Source organism: Pezoporus occidentalis, unplaced genomic scaffold, assembly GCF_034315485.1.
Source record: "Pezoporus occidentalis ecotype Australia unplaced genomic scaffold, CSIRO_AGI_Poc_V1 ctg265, whole genome shotgun sequence".
NCBI lineage: Eukaryota > Metazoa > Chordata > Aves > Psittaciformes > Psittacidae > Pezoporus > Pezoporus occidentalis.
Window position 1 is genome coordinate 40,869 of NW_026914556.1, and position 16,305 is coordinate 57,173.

The following is a 16,305-nucleotide window of genomic DNA, read 5'->3' on the forward strand; positions in this document are numbered from 1 at the left end:
GATGTGTGCAAGCATCCAACTCAACAATCAGCCTCTCTGACATGCAGGGGACAACCTCCTGTAATGATTTCTCACTAATGAGATCTCACTGAGCAATTCCATCTTCTTTCTTGCTTTCCCTGTGGCAGCACTGAGGCAGGAAGCACGGCTCCTCCAGACAAAAGACCTCTATGCACCTGAAGCTGTGAACCCCATGCTCAGGAAGCAGTGCAACTTTTGTGCCCCTTTTTTACCTCACTTTTAAACGTCTCCATTCTCTTTCCACCTCATTGCAAAGACCCTCTCCCTCGTGGTGCTCACCAGCATAGAAAGATGTCCGTGAATGTCTCTGCTGTCGTGAAGAGTGCGAATATGATCCAGTACATCATCCATTTGACCTGATAGGCAAAACCAGCGTCAGTTCATTCTCCCCCAACGAACTATCTCTTACAGGCACAAATGCACAGAGTAACTCCCACAGAAAAAAAGAGTGTTCTGGTTCTTCCCACCTCCCCCTTGTGTGTTTAACAGTTACTATGGACTTGAAGCTCGCAAAATGCCCCACCTCAGCACATAACACATCAGATTTCCACACAAACCCTTGGGAAGCAAGAGATTGTGGCCTTTAGGACTGGCCTTATGAAAAGAAGAGCAGTCTGGCTCTGTCCTCAGAGAGAACCACAGCCCTGTCACAGGGCATTTACAACCTCACTTGGCTCATCTTGACAAAGGTGAACACTAGGGTGTTGGCCAAGCTGCAATGAAGAAAAACTGTATTTACTTGCATAACATCTACAAGCAGGGGAAACCAGCCAGGGAGAGATAAAGAGGTAATTGCCCATCCCAGGATCCAGGGCTCAGGAGCACAATCAACTCACCCCGACTTATTCAATCAGTGTGCATCACTTGGTGGTGCCTCCTCACATCCACACTCTGAGCACACTGCAGTGACAAGGGCAAGTGAATCACCTTAAATCCCTTACCTGGGGCTTGGGCGAGAGCATTTCACCTCATACTGGCAGTAAAAGTATACATTGTGCTGTCAGTGTTCAACTATGGTAACTCCAGTGGGGTGTGCACTGCTTGATGGGTGATTTATGGATGGGCTCCTTTGTGGTGATAGCAACAGACACAGAAAGAGTGCTTGGGGGCTGTGACTTGGTCAGGGAAACTGTAGGATCTTGAGTAATTCAGGGATCTGGGGATTTTTGTCACTAAATGGCATTTAAAGCCCAGCTAAATTATTCTGATGAAAATCAGTCAGAGAACTGGACCCAAGTGTTACCTAAGGCTGGGATAACTGCAGTAGAATAAGGGAAAGAAGGCAGTACAAGGGGGATGCCTACACCGGGTGCTGCTCTGGGGAAGGAAGGATGGAGGTGGCAATAAATCTGTATCTCACCAGCTCTGAAATGGCTTTCTCCATCCCCTCCCCATGCACTGGGGACAGTACCTGTAGTCTCTCTCCACTCTCTGCAGGTACTGCAATAATCCCCTGAGGAATTGTCACCATATAGAGCTATAGAACTGCTCTCCTGGGACTTAGTTATATGCATATTTGGTGTGACAGCAGTGGAATGGCCCTGTCAAATGCCCGAGAACATTGCCTTCCCAGGGCAGCTTCTGTCAGTGTTTTCCACATAACTCAAAGCCTCAGTTGGACATTCCTGCCAGCCAGACTTCAACACAAACCAAGACCTGGTGTGGAAGGGCTTGGGTCCGCCTCAAACACCATTTATCAAAATGGCTATTCCTAATCAAAGTAAACTGCAGCCATATTATCTGGAGCAAGAGATGAAGGTTTGTACCGGGTCAGTGTAAACTGCCACTGCTTCGGGTTATTTCATCAGACACTAACAGAGGTGCTGCCACAACTGAGAAATGACTGTAAGTGCAGAGCAGGTCTCACACTTGGGTCATGACCCCATGTGTCCGGTGGGAGTTCTTCATTTGCAATTGAATTCCCAACAGGAATTGGACCCTTCAGCAAAATACTTTCCAGAAAGGGGCTATGGAAACATTAAGTATCAGTGGCAGACACCGTTTGGGGATGCCAGCACACGTCTCCATCCTTTCCAAGCAGAGGATGTGCAAACCTTGAGCAGCAAAGCTGTGCAAGGGCTGCAGGGACATTTTGCTGTAGGTATCTGATGTGTTCTGCCACACTTAATGATTCTCAGAACATCCCAACCATTAACTGAAGGAGGGTATTGAAAGAAAGGGAAAATCTCAGCAGGCACAGTGAGCCCCTGTTTGAGCTGGTGCAAGGACTTAAAGGGATACCCATCTGTGGTGTTAGCCAGAGGAGAAAACGGGCTTGTTATCCTTGGGATCTTGAGAGGATGGAAGAGTCGAGATCTGGAGGCTGAGTCAGGTTCAGTGCAACAGAACCCAGGTTGTGAGGGGCACTACAAGTCCTACAGGAGACCAACAGCATCCAGGCGGGTTTGATTCTCCCACATCGCACTTTCCCTTGGTGGCCCCATATGCCTTTAGAAACTGGGCCCAGGGAAGATCTTTCAGCCAGAGGATGAGGCAGCACAACCAGATCTGCCTGTAAATAGGTCACTCCACACAGAAGGATGTTTCCATCTGAGGATTCAGTCCTATGTGCTTCAAGTTTCCTCCTCTGATCCTTGCTCTGAATGAGCAGCTCAAGCTTCAAGGCTTTTTGAAAAGGCTTTGATTTATGCTGCTCTTCAGAAACAAAAGGAAAACAGGCAAAGCTCTGCGTGCCAAACACCTTTTAAGTTGACCATATTTAGCTCACAACCCCATAGAAACAGCATACATTTGTCAAAGAGCACATCAACTCAGCAGAGGAGCCAGAAGCACAAACCCAGGTCTCCTTATTTGAGACTTGTGCCAGTCCATCTTCAGGCCACTCTTCCCCTTGCACTGGTTTATGAGCTTTCCCAGTATACAGGCAACACCTTCACAAAGTGGTGAGGAAGAAAACAAACCCTTCAGCACAGCCCCAAGCCTCATTACTCACATATTCTTTGATGTCCTTTGATTTCACGGCTTTGTAGGAATAATACGCGGGGTAAAGAGTGCCAAATATAAGCCTGGAAAAAACCAAACAACAAATGGGTTAGATTGATTTCCTGTCTCAGGGAAACCTTTAATTTCTTTTTCCTGCCTGTTAAATGTGTTTGTTGCACTGTAAGAAGTGCGAGGATTTGATTCAAGCTTGAGTGCACCAAGTACAGTACAGGGATGATTTTGCACCACTAAATCCAGAGAAACTATTGCCAGAGACATGAATGAAGAGCAGGGATTCAGGCTGACTCCCCTTTTGCAATGGTTTCCATACCTGTACCTTAGTATTACATACAAAACAAAACATCCAACCACAAAGCAAACCAAAAAAGACCAGGGACCTCCTGTGATTTCCAAACAGCCTCCTGTGAAACCAGGAATACAGGAGTTCCTAACGAGAACCATCTCCCTACATTCCCTTCCACCTCTGTTCAATACCCTGAAGAACTGGCAAACACAGTAAAGCAGGATCCAAGCTCTGCTGGCACAAGGGGTGTGAATGCTGGGGCCTTATCTCTTAGCAGAGGGATTGGACTAGATGATCTCCAAAGGTCCCTTCCAACCCTAATGGTTCTGCGATTAAATCTGCTGCACGGAATAGCCCTGCCCTGTTTGGTAAAGTCAATTCGGGCTCAAAGGAGGAGAATCTGCCCACCAAGATGTGCCAATGGGCCCAAAAATGCCAGCTTTCCTGTTCTTTCGGTTTCCTTTCATTTCCAAGTCTGAAAGGGATGCTGCCAGCTTCAAGAGTTCATGTAAGAAAGGAACAGGGATCTGTAAGTTAAAAATAGCACTACTGAGAAGAGAACACTGGGAGGTTTTCTACACCAACTCCTCTCTGCATCACTGCCTAAATGCTTATTCACTTGGATTACTCTGGACATGAGCATAGGCTTGTCAAAACCACTCTGCCCTGCCCAGGGTTCACTCACTTTTATTCAATGCAGCAGGATGATGCTGCAAAGTCTAAATGTAATAGATTGCAGGGGAATGTTTATTGGCTCCCAACCTTCCCATTGAAGCTTCTGCTTTAAGCTCATACATCTGGATTTGCAGCTCTTGGGAATGGAAACAATCAGTGTTTCAATCCCTAATGGTGGAGCCTCATGGACCCGCAGTCATCTTTTGCATCCTGCCAGTAGCAATTGCATGCTGTGGGACTCATAATTACAGCTGAGTCCATTATGTGCCTAAGACATTAAATATTAACACTCCGGGCTATGGTGTACCTCGTGCTTCACGGAGCTGGAGAAAGGATTTGTGGAAGACTGGGGTGAGCCAGCACACATCCTGATTTCCATAGCAGTGACCTGTGCTCCATCATGCTTACTGTAGCATAGCTTAGAGAACCTGAGGCACAATGCAGACTGCAGTAAAGCACCTACTGAGTGAGGAGAGACAGTGTTTTACAGAGGCTTCAAAAAGCTTTGCTGGAAGCAGGCAGCTCTGAACCCATTTCACTGTGCTGTATGCAAGGATGAGATCCAAACGCTCAGATTCTGGGAACCCAAGAGCATTTTTGTCCCTCGCTGTATCTTAACAGCAACACTGGTGAAGGCCAGGGAGAACAGAGAGACAATAGCTTGATCCTGTTCTCACCGAAGCTATTAACAAATATCCCTAACAAATATAGGAGCAGGACCTAACCCAAAGGAGGCAGAGCTCACAAAAGGAAGAAGGCTCTATAATATTCAGCAACCACACGAATAACATTTTTGGCTCTCCTTATAAGCACCGCGTTGCTGTCCTTCCTCCTTGGCTTGGCTGCTATCTCACGCTTTTATTTCCTGCAAAGAGTCACCGAGTGATTGATATTCATTTCCTCAGTTTGTTCTGGTAACAGAAAGCAACTGGATCCTGAAGGAGCAAACAGTTTACAGGCTCCCTGGAAAAGAAGTAGTTGCAGACAATAAATGCTTGGAACAGAACCCGGTGAGGGAATGAAACTGCGCAGTGATTTTGCGTTTGCGGAGCAAGGGGCAGTAAATAAGGTGATGTGCTCTCCCTAAATTGGAGATTGAGGGTTTCACTCATCTGCCCTGCAGTGTGTTGTGTGCATATATGGACATTTATTACTGCTGTGCTTTACCACACTGAACACAGTTCAAGGAATGCTGGATTCCAGTCTTGTCACTGCTGAGGCTTATTATGTGGCCTGAAGTCCCTTAATCTCTGGGTACTCCCTACAAATGAAAGACACAAGATGTTTAGGCACTTCTGTAAAGCATTTTCAGGGGCTGGAGGCAAATACCTGCACATAGGCCTGTTCCAAAAAGCCTCCTGAAGTTACTGTCTTGCATACAATTGATTTAATTCAAATATCCATCTCAATCCTGTATCTCTTCCTACAGTTCCTGTCCCCTGTGAAAACAATGCTTCTCTCTTCCCCCTCATCCAAGTGTCCTGTGTAATCAGTTCCCATTGATTCCTGCCTTCCTTCATCCCCATTGCCAAATCATTCCTTCTGCACGCAATACACAAACCCAAGGCTGATTCTCTGCCCAAGCCACTAAGCCATTCCTTGTCTAAGTCTCCTTCCCAGCCTCTTTCGTGTAGACTCTGCCCCACCACAGAATCACAGAATGGTTTGGGTTGGAAAGGACCCTAAAATCATCCAGTTCCAGCCCCATGGAGCTCTGCATCCGTTATAATGGCCTCGCAAAAGGACAAAACAGCAGCTGGAGAGAAATCACTGAGGAGTCAACTAATTGTGCAAGAGGAGGCAAACATCTAAGTAAAAGGTTAGTCTGCCTAAAGAACAGGATAAGGATTAGTGCTGACAATCTTCTAATCCTATTAGGCACAGCAGTAATCCCCAATCTGGACCACAGTGTGTGCTTCTGGTCACTGCTTGTCAAAAGGGACACAGCAGAGGCAGAAGGGGAAGGGAGAAGGGCACCAGGGAAGGTCTGTAAGAGTGACTGGAAGTGCTGCAGTTGCTTCTTTGCAGCAAGGAAATAACTGAGGTGATCTGCTCCTGATGCAGTGTAAGGGGATGTTCAACTGAATCAAGAGAACCAAGTCATAAAGGAGGGGAGAAATCCTTTCTACCACCAGGAGTTAATCTGTGGGACTGACCAACGCTATTCATCTATGTAAATTCATTACATAGGATTTAGAGGTTGGGTTTGGTTTTCACTATTCAAGTTCATCACTGAATGAGGCAGGAAAGGACAAAGCTTCCCATATTGTGGGGTTTCCTGCTTATCAGGGGAATTATTAAAGCAACCAAACTCTTGGCTCTTCTTCAGCGATCCCTGTTGTATTCCAAGGGAGCAGCTGCACCATCACCAAACCCCCTCCTGTCTCTACTTAACCGGTACAGCTGCAGCCAGCCCTGGCTATTGTATCCCTCTATTCCTTCTCCAGATCTGCTGGTGCATGATCTGACCATCACAGAGCACAGGCTAACCCAGATCAGAGTGGTTTGGGTTGGAAGGGACCTTAAACCTCATCCAGTTCCAGCCCCTGCCATGGGCAGGGACACCTTCCACTAGAGCAGCTTGCTCCAAGCCCCTGTGTCCAACCTGGCCTTGAACACTGCCAGGGATGGGGCAGCCACAGCTTCTCTGGGCACCCTGTGCCAGCGCCTCAGCACCCTCACAGGGAAGAGCTTCTGCCTAAGAGCTCATCTCAGTCTCCCTTCTGGCATGTTAAAGCCATTCCCCTTGGCCTGTCCCTACAGGCCCTTGTCCAAAGCCCTCTCCAGGCTTCCTGCAGCCCCTTTAGGCACTGGAGCTGCTCTAAGGTCTCCTCTTAAGGAGCCTTCTCTTCTCCAGGCTGAACAAACCCAATATGACACTATTCCTATCAGTACCTAGTTTCTAGCCTGAGGATCAGCATCAGAGCTGCCACCAGGACCTGGGAGGGCCCCATTTGACATCTTGAGTCCTGATGATTCGGTGATGCTCTTTTCCTCATGAGAGCCCTGGTCCTACACTCACTTCCCTGTAAAACTCACTCCCACATTCCATACAGCAGCCACGGAAACAAATGAAGGACTCTCAGCGGTTCTCAGGACTCAGGTTACCTCCAGAAGTGCACATCCATTCTCTTGAGTATTTTTAACCACACAGGTGCTTTCTGGCCAGTAATCCACTGTTCCAAACGTGCCGACCACATCCCAAACCGTCCAAGTTCTGCTCATGTAGTTACCAAGCCACCAGCAGTGTTTGGGCTGCCCAAATATCACAGTACCACGACACGAACAGAACAGCCCTTGTTTTGCCCATCAATAAACTAATATTTCCCTATCATTGGCACACAGCAGCCAAGATGGCAAATTCCTGCTCACAGGGATGGACACATTTAGGAATCACTGAAATATTGCCTATTTCCTCAACATGTTCACTGGCTATGGCGTGCTTGTTGCGCATGGAGCAGCAGCTGAGCTGTCACCATGCCAGCATTCCTCACTGACACCACCAAGGAGGGTGCCAATGGGTTTGCATTCCTTATCAGCAATCCTAATTAATGCTCACACAGTGCCACAGATTAAATATAAACAGCACTTATCTGCACCAAAGGTTCCCAGTTTAAAGCCAGCAGCTGGGATGGGGAAAGAAGCAGTGCACGTGGACAGGGATAGGGTTAACGTGAGCCCTTTGACACGTCAAATGCCTGATATCCAAGAAGGGAATGGGGTGGAGGAAGCACCAGCTGCAGTGGGGGCTCCAGGCTGGTATTCCCTGGGGATGGCTCCTGAGGATTCTTTGTGGTCATTTTGCATCAGAGTAGGTCCGGCTATTTAGGATTTGCCTGTTCACCCTCAGGATGACGGCTGACACCATCCCCACGCTGGGGCCCAGGAGATGTGGGTACCCACCATGCCAGCCTGATGCACTGAGGGTACCAACAGCATATGGTGCCTCAGTGGCAAAAACACCCCCCAAGGAAGGTGCTGGGTCCTGACACCCTCAGGACAGAGCAGGCTACAGAAGCAAACTGAACACTTGGTCTGGGTTAACGTGACCTAATGGCTGGCAAATCCTGATCACTGCTCTTGGGGTAACTGTGGGCTAAAGGGATGCCTGACTCTCCTTCCAGCAGAAATACCAAGAGCAAGGGCTGTCCTTACTGCTGCTAACTGAAGCAGTCAGGATCTTCCCAAAGCAGCACACGCTCCTCTCCCACTGGGACCAGGGCACTCCTCACAGGGGCTGGGAAATGGCCAGGCAGAGAGGCGAAGAGACATGGAGAGGGAGGCAGGTGGAGGAAGTGGCCTTGGCCAGCCTGGAGCTATCACACAACCATTACTCCCCTTGAGATTCTACATCCAGACTTGTGTACTGAAGGTAAATGTGAGCTCCTTTTCCCCACTTCTTGTTGGAGGCACAAGACAAGAAATGCTAAAATAGCAACACTACTGATGGCGAGCCCTTGTAAAACATTAAGGTAATGCACGTGATGACTACTAAAACCTCACATTCCTACTGAAGCTACCAGCAGTGAAGGGTCCCACAGTGTTGGTATTTACACTGACACCCTTGAGTACCTTACTTAAAGCCCGAGCAAGGTGAAGCAGGTACTTCACCCTTCACAGGGATATTGTTCATGGCTGTCTTCAAAGTCAGGCAGAATTGCACCAGTTTGCACTCAGGCTAATGCCTCAAAGTCTTTTTTACAGTCCCTCATAACAGGCCTGTGTAGCTGTTACAAAAATACCCCACAGCCCTGCAGCTATTTTAGGAAGCAGATTTATTGCAGGTAGATGGCTTTACTAAGCCAGTCTGTTCTACTGCATGCTGCCTGGCCCGGTGGAGGTGGGCTGATGATGAGTTTGGTTGCCCTTGAGGCTATGTGTCTACCTGGAGAGCATGTATTGCTGGTGTGGGGCCCCAAGCCATGGGTGAGGAGCTCTATGTTGATATAGGAACACCATGAGGCTCTGAGCAGCTGCTTGCAAGAGATAATGTTTCGTGGGCCCCATCAGAGGCATTTGCCCTGTTGCTGCTCCTCCCCTCTCCATGCTTTGGCTCAGCAGGACCCGCAGGAGAAAGCGGTCCTGGGCACTGAGCCTTCTCCCACTGCTTCATTAGACCCTTTCAGGGGAGCAGAAATAATTCATCACAGTGTGATGCTGAGGGCAATCGAATCTGTGCCTTTTAGAGGAGAAAACATTCCCAGCTATGTGACCGGGTCACATCTTCACCCAGCTTCACAGCTCCAAAAAGGCTTAGCATCTGTGCGTGTCCCTGATGTTTTCCCTCTCCAGATCCTGCTTTGAGAGCCCTGGCCTTTTCCAAGCCAAATAAATGGCAATTTGAAAACAAAATGGTATGGTTTAGATGGGAAGGGCTGCTTTTCCTGATTCTGGAGAGGGGGATGTTTATGTGGAAAAAGGCTTTTTTAGCAGCACTGACATTATATTCCAGAGATGACAGATGGGCAAAGATCTGTATTGTGAGTTAGCCTACAGATTTATGGCAGGCTCGTGGTACAAAAAGGAACAGAAAGAGACATATAACCCAACCAAACTCATTTCTAGGTTAAAAAAAGGTATCAAGTATGGATTGCATAGCAACAAAGCAGCTCTGCTTTATTTTCACACAAAACCACAGACATTATGCTGCAAATATGGTTTTGGAGTTATTTTCACTGGTGCTCTCTGAATGAACATTTAGGAGGCTTAAACACCTCCAGAAATGCCAACTTCAAGCATAATCCTACATTCCGCGTATCCAAGAGCTCAGTTCAGACTTTCACCACCAAACCAGAAGTGCCACCATTGTCTGAGGGGCTGGTGAGAAAGACAAAAGCTCTTATTTGTCTATTCCTCACTGCACAAGAGATTTAGACTTCTAGTGTCGTGCTCATGGGACAGAGAACAGAAATAACAAATCAAATCAAATTATAACTCATCCAAATTAACTGCACCATGAGCTCCTTGGGGTAATGTTACTTCCCAGGGACAGAATATTACCAGAAGTGCTTAACTAAGTACATTGGGTATTTTAGCTCACTGATGTAATTTAAAAATCAATTTGGTCCTTTTTGGACCAACTATTCAGCTAAAACCATGTAAAATGTTGCCTTCCCGTTGGGCTACCAACGGTTCAACCCACAGAAATGGATCAAGCAGTCCCAAAGCTGCTCTGAGTAGCACCAGGTCTCAGAGATCACCAAAACTCTCAGTAGAGGATGAAAACCTTGGTTAGATCTCTACAGTAGGCAAGGAGAGCAGCTTGGTACAGGAAGAGCTACCAGGCATGAGAAACCTTACTACGGTCCGGACTTTGCTAGTAGATGAACAATAACCAGCATAACTCCTTCCATCAGTAAGTGACCTCAACTCCTTACACCGCTGGGGCTTGGAGCAAGCTGCTCTAGTGGAAGGTGTCCCTGCCCATGGCAAGGGGTTGGAACTGGATAAGCTTTAAGGTCCCTTCCAACCCAAACCATTCTTGGATTCCATATGACTGTGGAACATTAACAGGGAAAACTAGAAGCCCAAACACCTGGAAAGAGCAGCCACATTGAAACCACGTGGGGCCCAGCTCAATCATAAGCTCTGTGTTTCAGAGCTGGTATCTAACTCTTAGTTAAGTAAAAAAAACCAAACAACAAACCCCACACCCACCTTGGAAACATCTCAAGGACACATTTCAAAGCGCAATACAAATGTTAATGACTTGAGTATCAAAGCTGATTGCACTCGCATTGATTTCTACTTCATTAGTGTCTTAAGTCTATTTTCAATGATAATGCTGCTCAGACCCAGGTGAAATGCTACAGGAAGCTCACCCAGACATGAATAGCGCCCAGTTTGAAAGCAAGAGCACAGGAAACCTAAGGCAAGATGATTCTACAGGTGATTTCGGAGTATTCAGCCCATCTCACTGCTTCGGTTAATCAGGGTATCAGAATGTCACATGCTATATATATCAGCTGTGACATTGCAGGGAGTTCATGGGCTGTGCAAACCACCTTCTCTTTATGGCCCACGGACACAGGCTGCTATTTCTTCATTTCAGGGAGGGTCTGGGCACCTGCTTTTTTACTGGGGTCTGCATAATTTCTGTCTAAGAAGTAAAGATACAGTCATACAGCTTGAAAAAGACTTCTATTTTTTTTCTCTTATGCATTAAACAAGGATTTCTAGTGTGACTTTAATCGAGTTCTTTCCCCCAGGGTCATTTCTTATTTCATGCATCCTTTTTAATCCTTCCATTTTATATGTAAGGGTATCTTAACGAAACGCATGGTACAGTTGAGATAAACAGGAGGGGGAGATCTCCAGCTGGAGCTGAACTGATACAGAGCAGCCTCCAGCCTACCCTAGACATAATAGAAACCAGAAAGAGACAAGGCTGTGCTGAAGCCACAGATCACTAATGAATAATCAACCAGAGCTTCTGGCTACTCCTCTGAATGCAGCTTCAACCACCAGCAAAATTATTAGCCTCTAATTAAAATTAATAAGAAGAAACCAGAACATTTAGTGGTTAATGTTAAATCACAGGGTTGGGATAAGGGATAAAAACCAGCAGGCAAGGGAGCCTAAAGAATAGCCTGGTCTGACACCTCTTGGGGCTGTCCCATGACATCTTCCTCCTTCACATACCAGTCCACAGGATGTAAAATGCCTACTGAATCCCCTGAATATAGGGGACAGCCCATATTGGTTTGTATGTTGTTAGGACAGCCCAACATTTTGGCTTCTGTGCTATCAAGGAGCTTCATCAATAGTGCTTAGTGGAGAGTAAGAGAACTTCAGACATAAACTGCCAGCCCATTTTCTCCCTTATCAACAAACAGCAGTTTAGACATTAAGAAAGCCCAAACTATTGTCAACACCTTTCTTCCCCACACTGCCCCATCTGAGAAGAGAAAGAACAAAAGCCATGTGACAGCATTTCGAATGCTACTGTTCAAGTGAAAGAATGGCAAAGGTAAGAAGCAGAAATGTGTCCTTTAGATTAGAATCATAGAGCAATTTAGTTAAGAAGAGAGCTCTACAATCTTTAACCCAAACCAGCTTGCAGTTTACACCGGTCCTGCACACTCAGGTTTGCAGTATATCCATCTCTGGAACCTTGTTCCATGTTTGCTCACCCTGGCTTTGAAGAATTCTTTCCTTATATCTAAAAAACATTCCCTTTTCTACAACCTGTTTCCATTGCTCTCACCCTTCCATGGGCACCTCCACAAAAAGCCAGGCTCTACTTCTCTGTAACAACCCATCCTGTTTCTGAAAGCAGTAAGATCTGCCCTTCACCGTCTCTTGTTCAGGCTGAACAAACTCATCCCACTCACCTCTCCTGATGCCCTATGTGCTCCAGTCCCCTTCCACTGGACTCACTGTGCTTTTCTGGTGCCCTCTTTCTACTAGAGAGACCCAAATGGGACACAAAACCCCAGCTAGAAACTCCCTTATGCTTGCCAAACAGAGGGGAACAAACACTTTCCTCAACCTTCTTGCCACCCCTGTTCTAAATCAATCCTGTATTGAGGGTCCAGAGCATCCAGGCTCCCACTCCTTGAACAAGGAGGAGACTTTTCCCTGCTGCTCGGAGAACCTTCTTGCTCAGCCACATCACACCCTTTCCTTTGCAAGCAGTGCTGTCCCCAAGGAGCTAATCCGAGGTCCTGGTGTGACAATAACAGATGTCGCTCTACAGCAGCCCTCTGAAGATGCTCTTTTAGCCCCCCTAAATGAGCTGTTGTGGTAGAACAAACCTTTGTGAAACAGAACTTGACCGCCAAGGGAAGTGTGTGAAGAATAGCACCACATCGTCTTAACTCTCTAGCAGCTTTAAAAGAAGGGGCTAGGGAGAGGAGATGCTTGCAAGCACCTCTTGCTTTTATTCTCTTAGTCACTTTTGGTGAGCTGGTAGAACAGCTCCATTTCCCTTATCTCTGCAGCCACACACCCACAGTGTAAGGCTTCGTGTCATTAACTGAGCAGCCTTGCTGTGAAACACAATGGCTTTATGGTAATGCATGATCTATCATTACACAAAGCCACCAGTCGTTATCAGCTTATTTACTCCTGTGCCAAACACCAGAGCCCATGGGCTGGAGCTGAGCTAAGATGACACTGCCTTGGTGCTGCTGGAGCTGGGAACCTCCCGGAGAAAGGAAATGACCCTACACATGCCCAATAATCCTGCTGTGATCATTTCTATAAGGATCAGAGGCTGTGAAGCCTTAATTGAGCTACAGCTTATTGAAAGGGCTTCCTTAAATGACAATCTCCACCCCAGCACCTAAATTCATCCTTCAGAAGATGGAGAATTGAATTTTCAGGCTAAATAAAATGAAACTGATTGTAAAAAGAGTTATCTTCAGCACTTTCCAAGGGTTCACCTGTGTAACGGCACAAAAACCCACTGCAGGATTCAGGAAGCTTTCATTTCTCTGACCTGATAATAATCCAGGCCTACAACTGAGTGCATAGCAGGACCCGAGGCACAAATACCAGCGCCTGTCTCTTACCATCCTCCATTAATTCTCCCCAAGCCTTTGGGTAATAGCTGAGTTTTCCTGTCCCCGTTGTAGAGATTGGTTTCTTGTGAGCATTGCCCTGGTTGGACATAATCATGCAGCACTGATGTGCAAAAGCTGCATCTGCTGTGCCTTTAACTTGTGGGGCTGGGCAGGAGTGTCCCTCTTTCTGGCCTGGGGCATACCAGCAGCAGTGTGGGTGTAGTAAGATACTCCCAGGAGGAGATGCAGCCGCAGAGCCTCTAAAATCCATGCCATTCCCTTAGGAACTTGCACTTTGCCCAGAACCACAGCCCAAATTAAAAGCTTCTGACTTGCAATTCACTCTGCAGGTGGACGTGACAGATATAACCCGTGCAGTTTGCACACAGGATACTAAACTCTCTTTGGCTTTACTCCATTAAGAGCATGGATGTACAAACGTACATCAAGATAGAAGAGGTGGAGTTCAGTCATTTCCTCAGCACTCTGGGATGTTTCTTAAAATGCAAGGCTTCTCTCCTGAACTCTGGAATCTCTTTACAGCTATTCAACCTTCCTACATCAGGAGTCATCCCACAGGGGAACATAACTTCTGCTACCAAAAGACAATTACTTCGCTGCTCCTCCCAAATCATTTTATCCCATTAAATATCTCCAGGTTTTATAGCTCTTAATCAACATTGATTTCTTTTTTAATAGCTCCTCCCTGAACCTTAACAGGTGAAATGCTTTCCTGTTACACCAAGGACTGCAGATTTCAGTCCCCTTAGTGTTTTAGTAAGCAAATCTTGGGTTTGTAACTGTAGATAAGGCAGAGGAAGGGATGTCTTTTACCTTCCACCAATTCTCATACCACTGCTACTACCCATCTGCATTACAGGTTTTAACAACCAGCTATCACCTACGGTGAAGGAGAGACTTACTAGCAAGGGCAGACACTTAGTGAAGCATCTCACTGTACAGCACTTCCTACTGAGAGCTTCACAACATGAACTGGAAATCATTCACTTTGGATAGAGATATTCCTAGGGTAAAACCCTTTACTGAGGCAAAAGGCAGCTTTCAGAGATGATGAATATCTACAGGTTCCATTGGCCATGCTGGAAATTAACTGGTTTTCACCACTGGAAAGCAGCAGTTTGGTCCCAGCTCAATGTGAGATCTGAGAACAGAAGTCACAGTCCCAGGTTATGTTCTGTGCCAGCCTTTATCACCTCCATCCTTGCACTTAGATGATCTCACCCAGTGAGCACAGCATCACAAGACTGCCAGTTCTCACATTTGTTCATTTCATCTCATCAGGTGATGGCCTGAAAGCGAGCGGGGGAACATCTGTGTTCAGAATAGATCCTCAGGATAAATGGGTTCTCAGGGCGGAGCAGACAAACAATCTGCAGGTTCAGAGTACAAAATCGGATGCACATATATATATGTGCATGCTCTAAAGGTTGGGATTTAAAGCCCAGCCTCTCAATTCGGTGAAGGGGCTTGATTCAGGGGTGTTTTCAATGCCTATGCAGATCCTCAATCTCTATTCTGACAGAAAATGTCATGTTCCCACCTGCATTCCATTTTGATCTATCCCAGACTTCTCTTATCTTTTTGGATGGCAGGCTTTGGCTGAGAGCATTACAGAGTAAAAGGGATAAGGCACGCCATTCTCTTCTGCATTTCCCCAAGCACCAGCGTGTTCAGATCAAAGCCTGGGACACAGGCAGAGCTCCATTCTTACACCATGAGGAATACCTCTTTGTTTCAGGCAGGGATAAAAAGCCCAAGCGCTGCACAATGCAGAACAGTAAAAGGTTTGCCTCTTCTCTTTCTCTTGGCTTAGGGACTTCACCTCTTTTCCCTTCTCATCTTGTCTTACACACACACACCTTGCAGCTGGTAGCTACTCAATATATAGAATGAAAGAGAAACTGAGGCTTAGGAGCCAGATGGAGGCTTCACAGATACCTCTGGAGAGGAAAGCAAAGGGAAAGAGAGTCCCTGCTTCCAAGTTACAGCGATTTCTAAGCAAGCAGCTCCTTGAGAAGGCAGCTTGTGCTTTTTGTGGGAACACCCACACCGCCTGCTATCTTATGTATGCGCTTCCATCCCTTCTTATTCATTGTGATACTGCTGGTGGAAATGCCACAGGCCGGCGTTTGTGCTCCTTCCCAGGCAAGAGGACTCACACAGAAGGATGAGAGTGTTACAAACGCCACTCTCCGGAAACAAAGCCTTGCTGTTTTGACCTGAAATGGTTAATTGGCTCACATACAGCATGGAGCCGGATAGAAAAGGTGCCTTGAGAACCGGGTCTTCACAGACCGCGCTCCCTGATGCACTCACTGCCCAGAGTGAGGTTTCTTGGTTTCGAGAACATACCTAAACCACAACAGTGTTTGAACAGGGATCTGATTTGTTACAGCCAAGGATCTGCAGACCTCAGCAGAATGGGAATTGGAAAAGAATGCTGAGCCATGCCAGTGGCCTGAGCACAAACACCTCAGAACACACTATAGCAAAGAGAGGAAAAATACCTCATCTATAAGTAAATCCTGGGTGTGGAGAGGGATTTTACAGAGTGGATTTACATGACATTAACTATGAATCGAGACACTAAGCAGACAGTTTAGGTTTAAGCACCGTGCAAAATCTGGCATAGCATCTATGTACTTAAAATGCATGTCCTGCCTCACGGATGGCAGGCAGGATCTTTCACTCTGGCTGTATGCAGCCTCTCACCCAGACCTGCTCACCCTGCACTGATACAAATATCCATAGGGTCTGCGTCACCAATCACATATGCCACATCCCCCTGCGTGCTGGAAATGGCTGTCAGCGAGCCCTTGGCATTCCCAAGTCTGG

The 16,305-nt window shown here is 46.8% G+C and overlaps 1 protein-coding gene across 4 annotated transcripts in view; it reads right to left on the reverse strand.

The window, feature by feature from the left end:
- Positions 1 to 16,305, reverse strand: part of REEP1 (receptor accessory protein 1) — a 67,537-nt gene that overhangs the window by 37,736 nt on the left and 13,496 nt on the right. For all 4 annotated transcript variants that reach the window (XM_062624316.1, XM_062624317.1, XM_062624319.1 and 1 more), the window contains exons 2-3: positions 2,975 to 3,047; positions 301 to 377 (exon numbers count right to left, since the gene is read on the reverse strand). In XM_062624316.1, the coding sequence (XP_062480300.1) occupies positions 301 to 377; positions 2,975 to 3,047 (150 nt within the window). The remainder of the gene's footprint in view (positions 1 to 300; positions 378 to 2,974; positions 3,048 to 16,305) is intronic.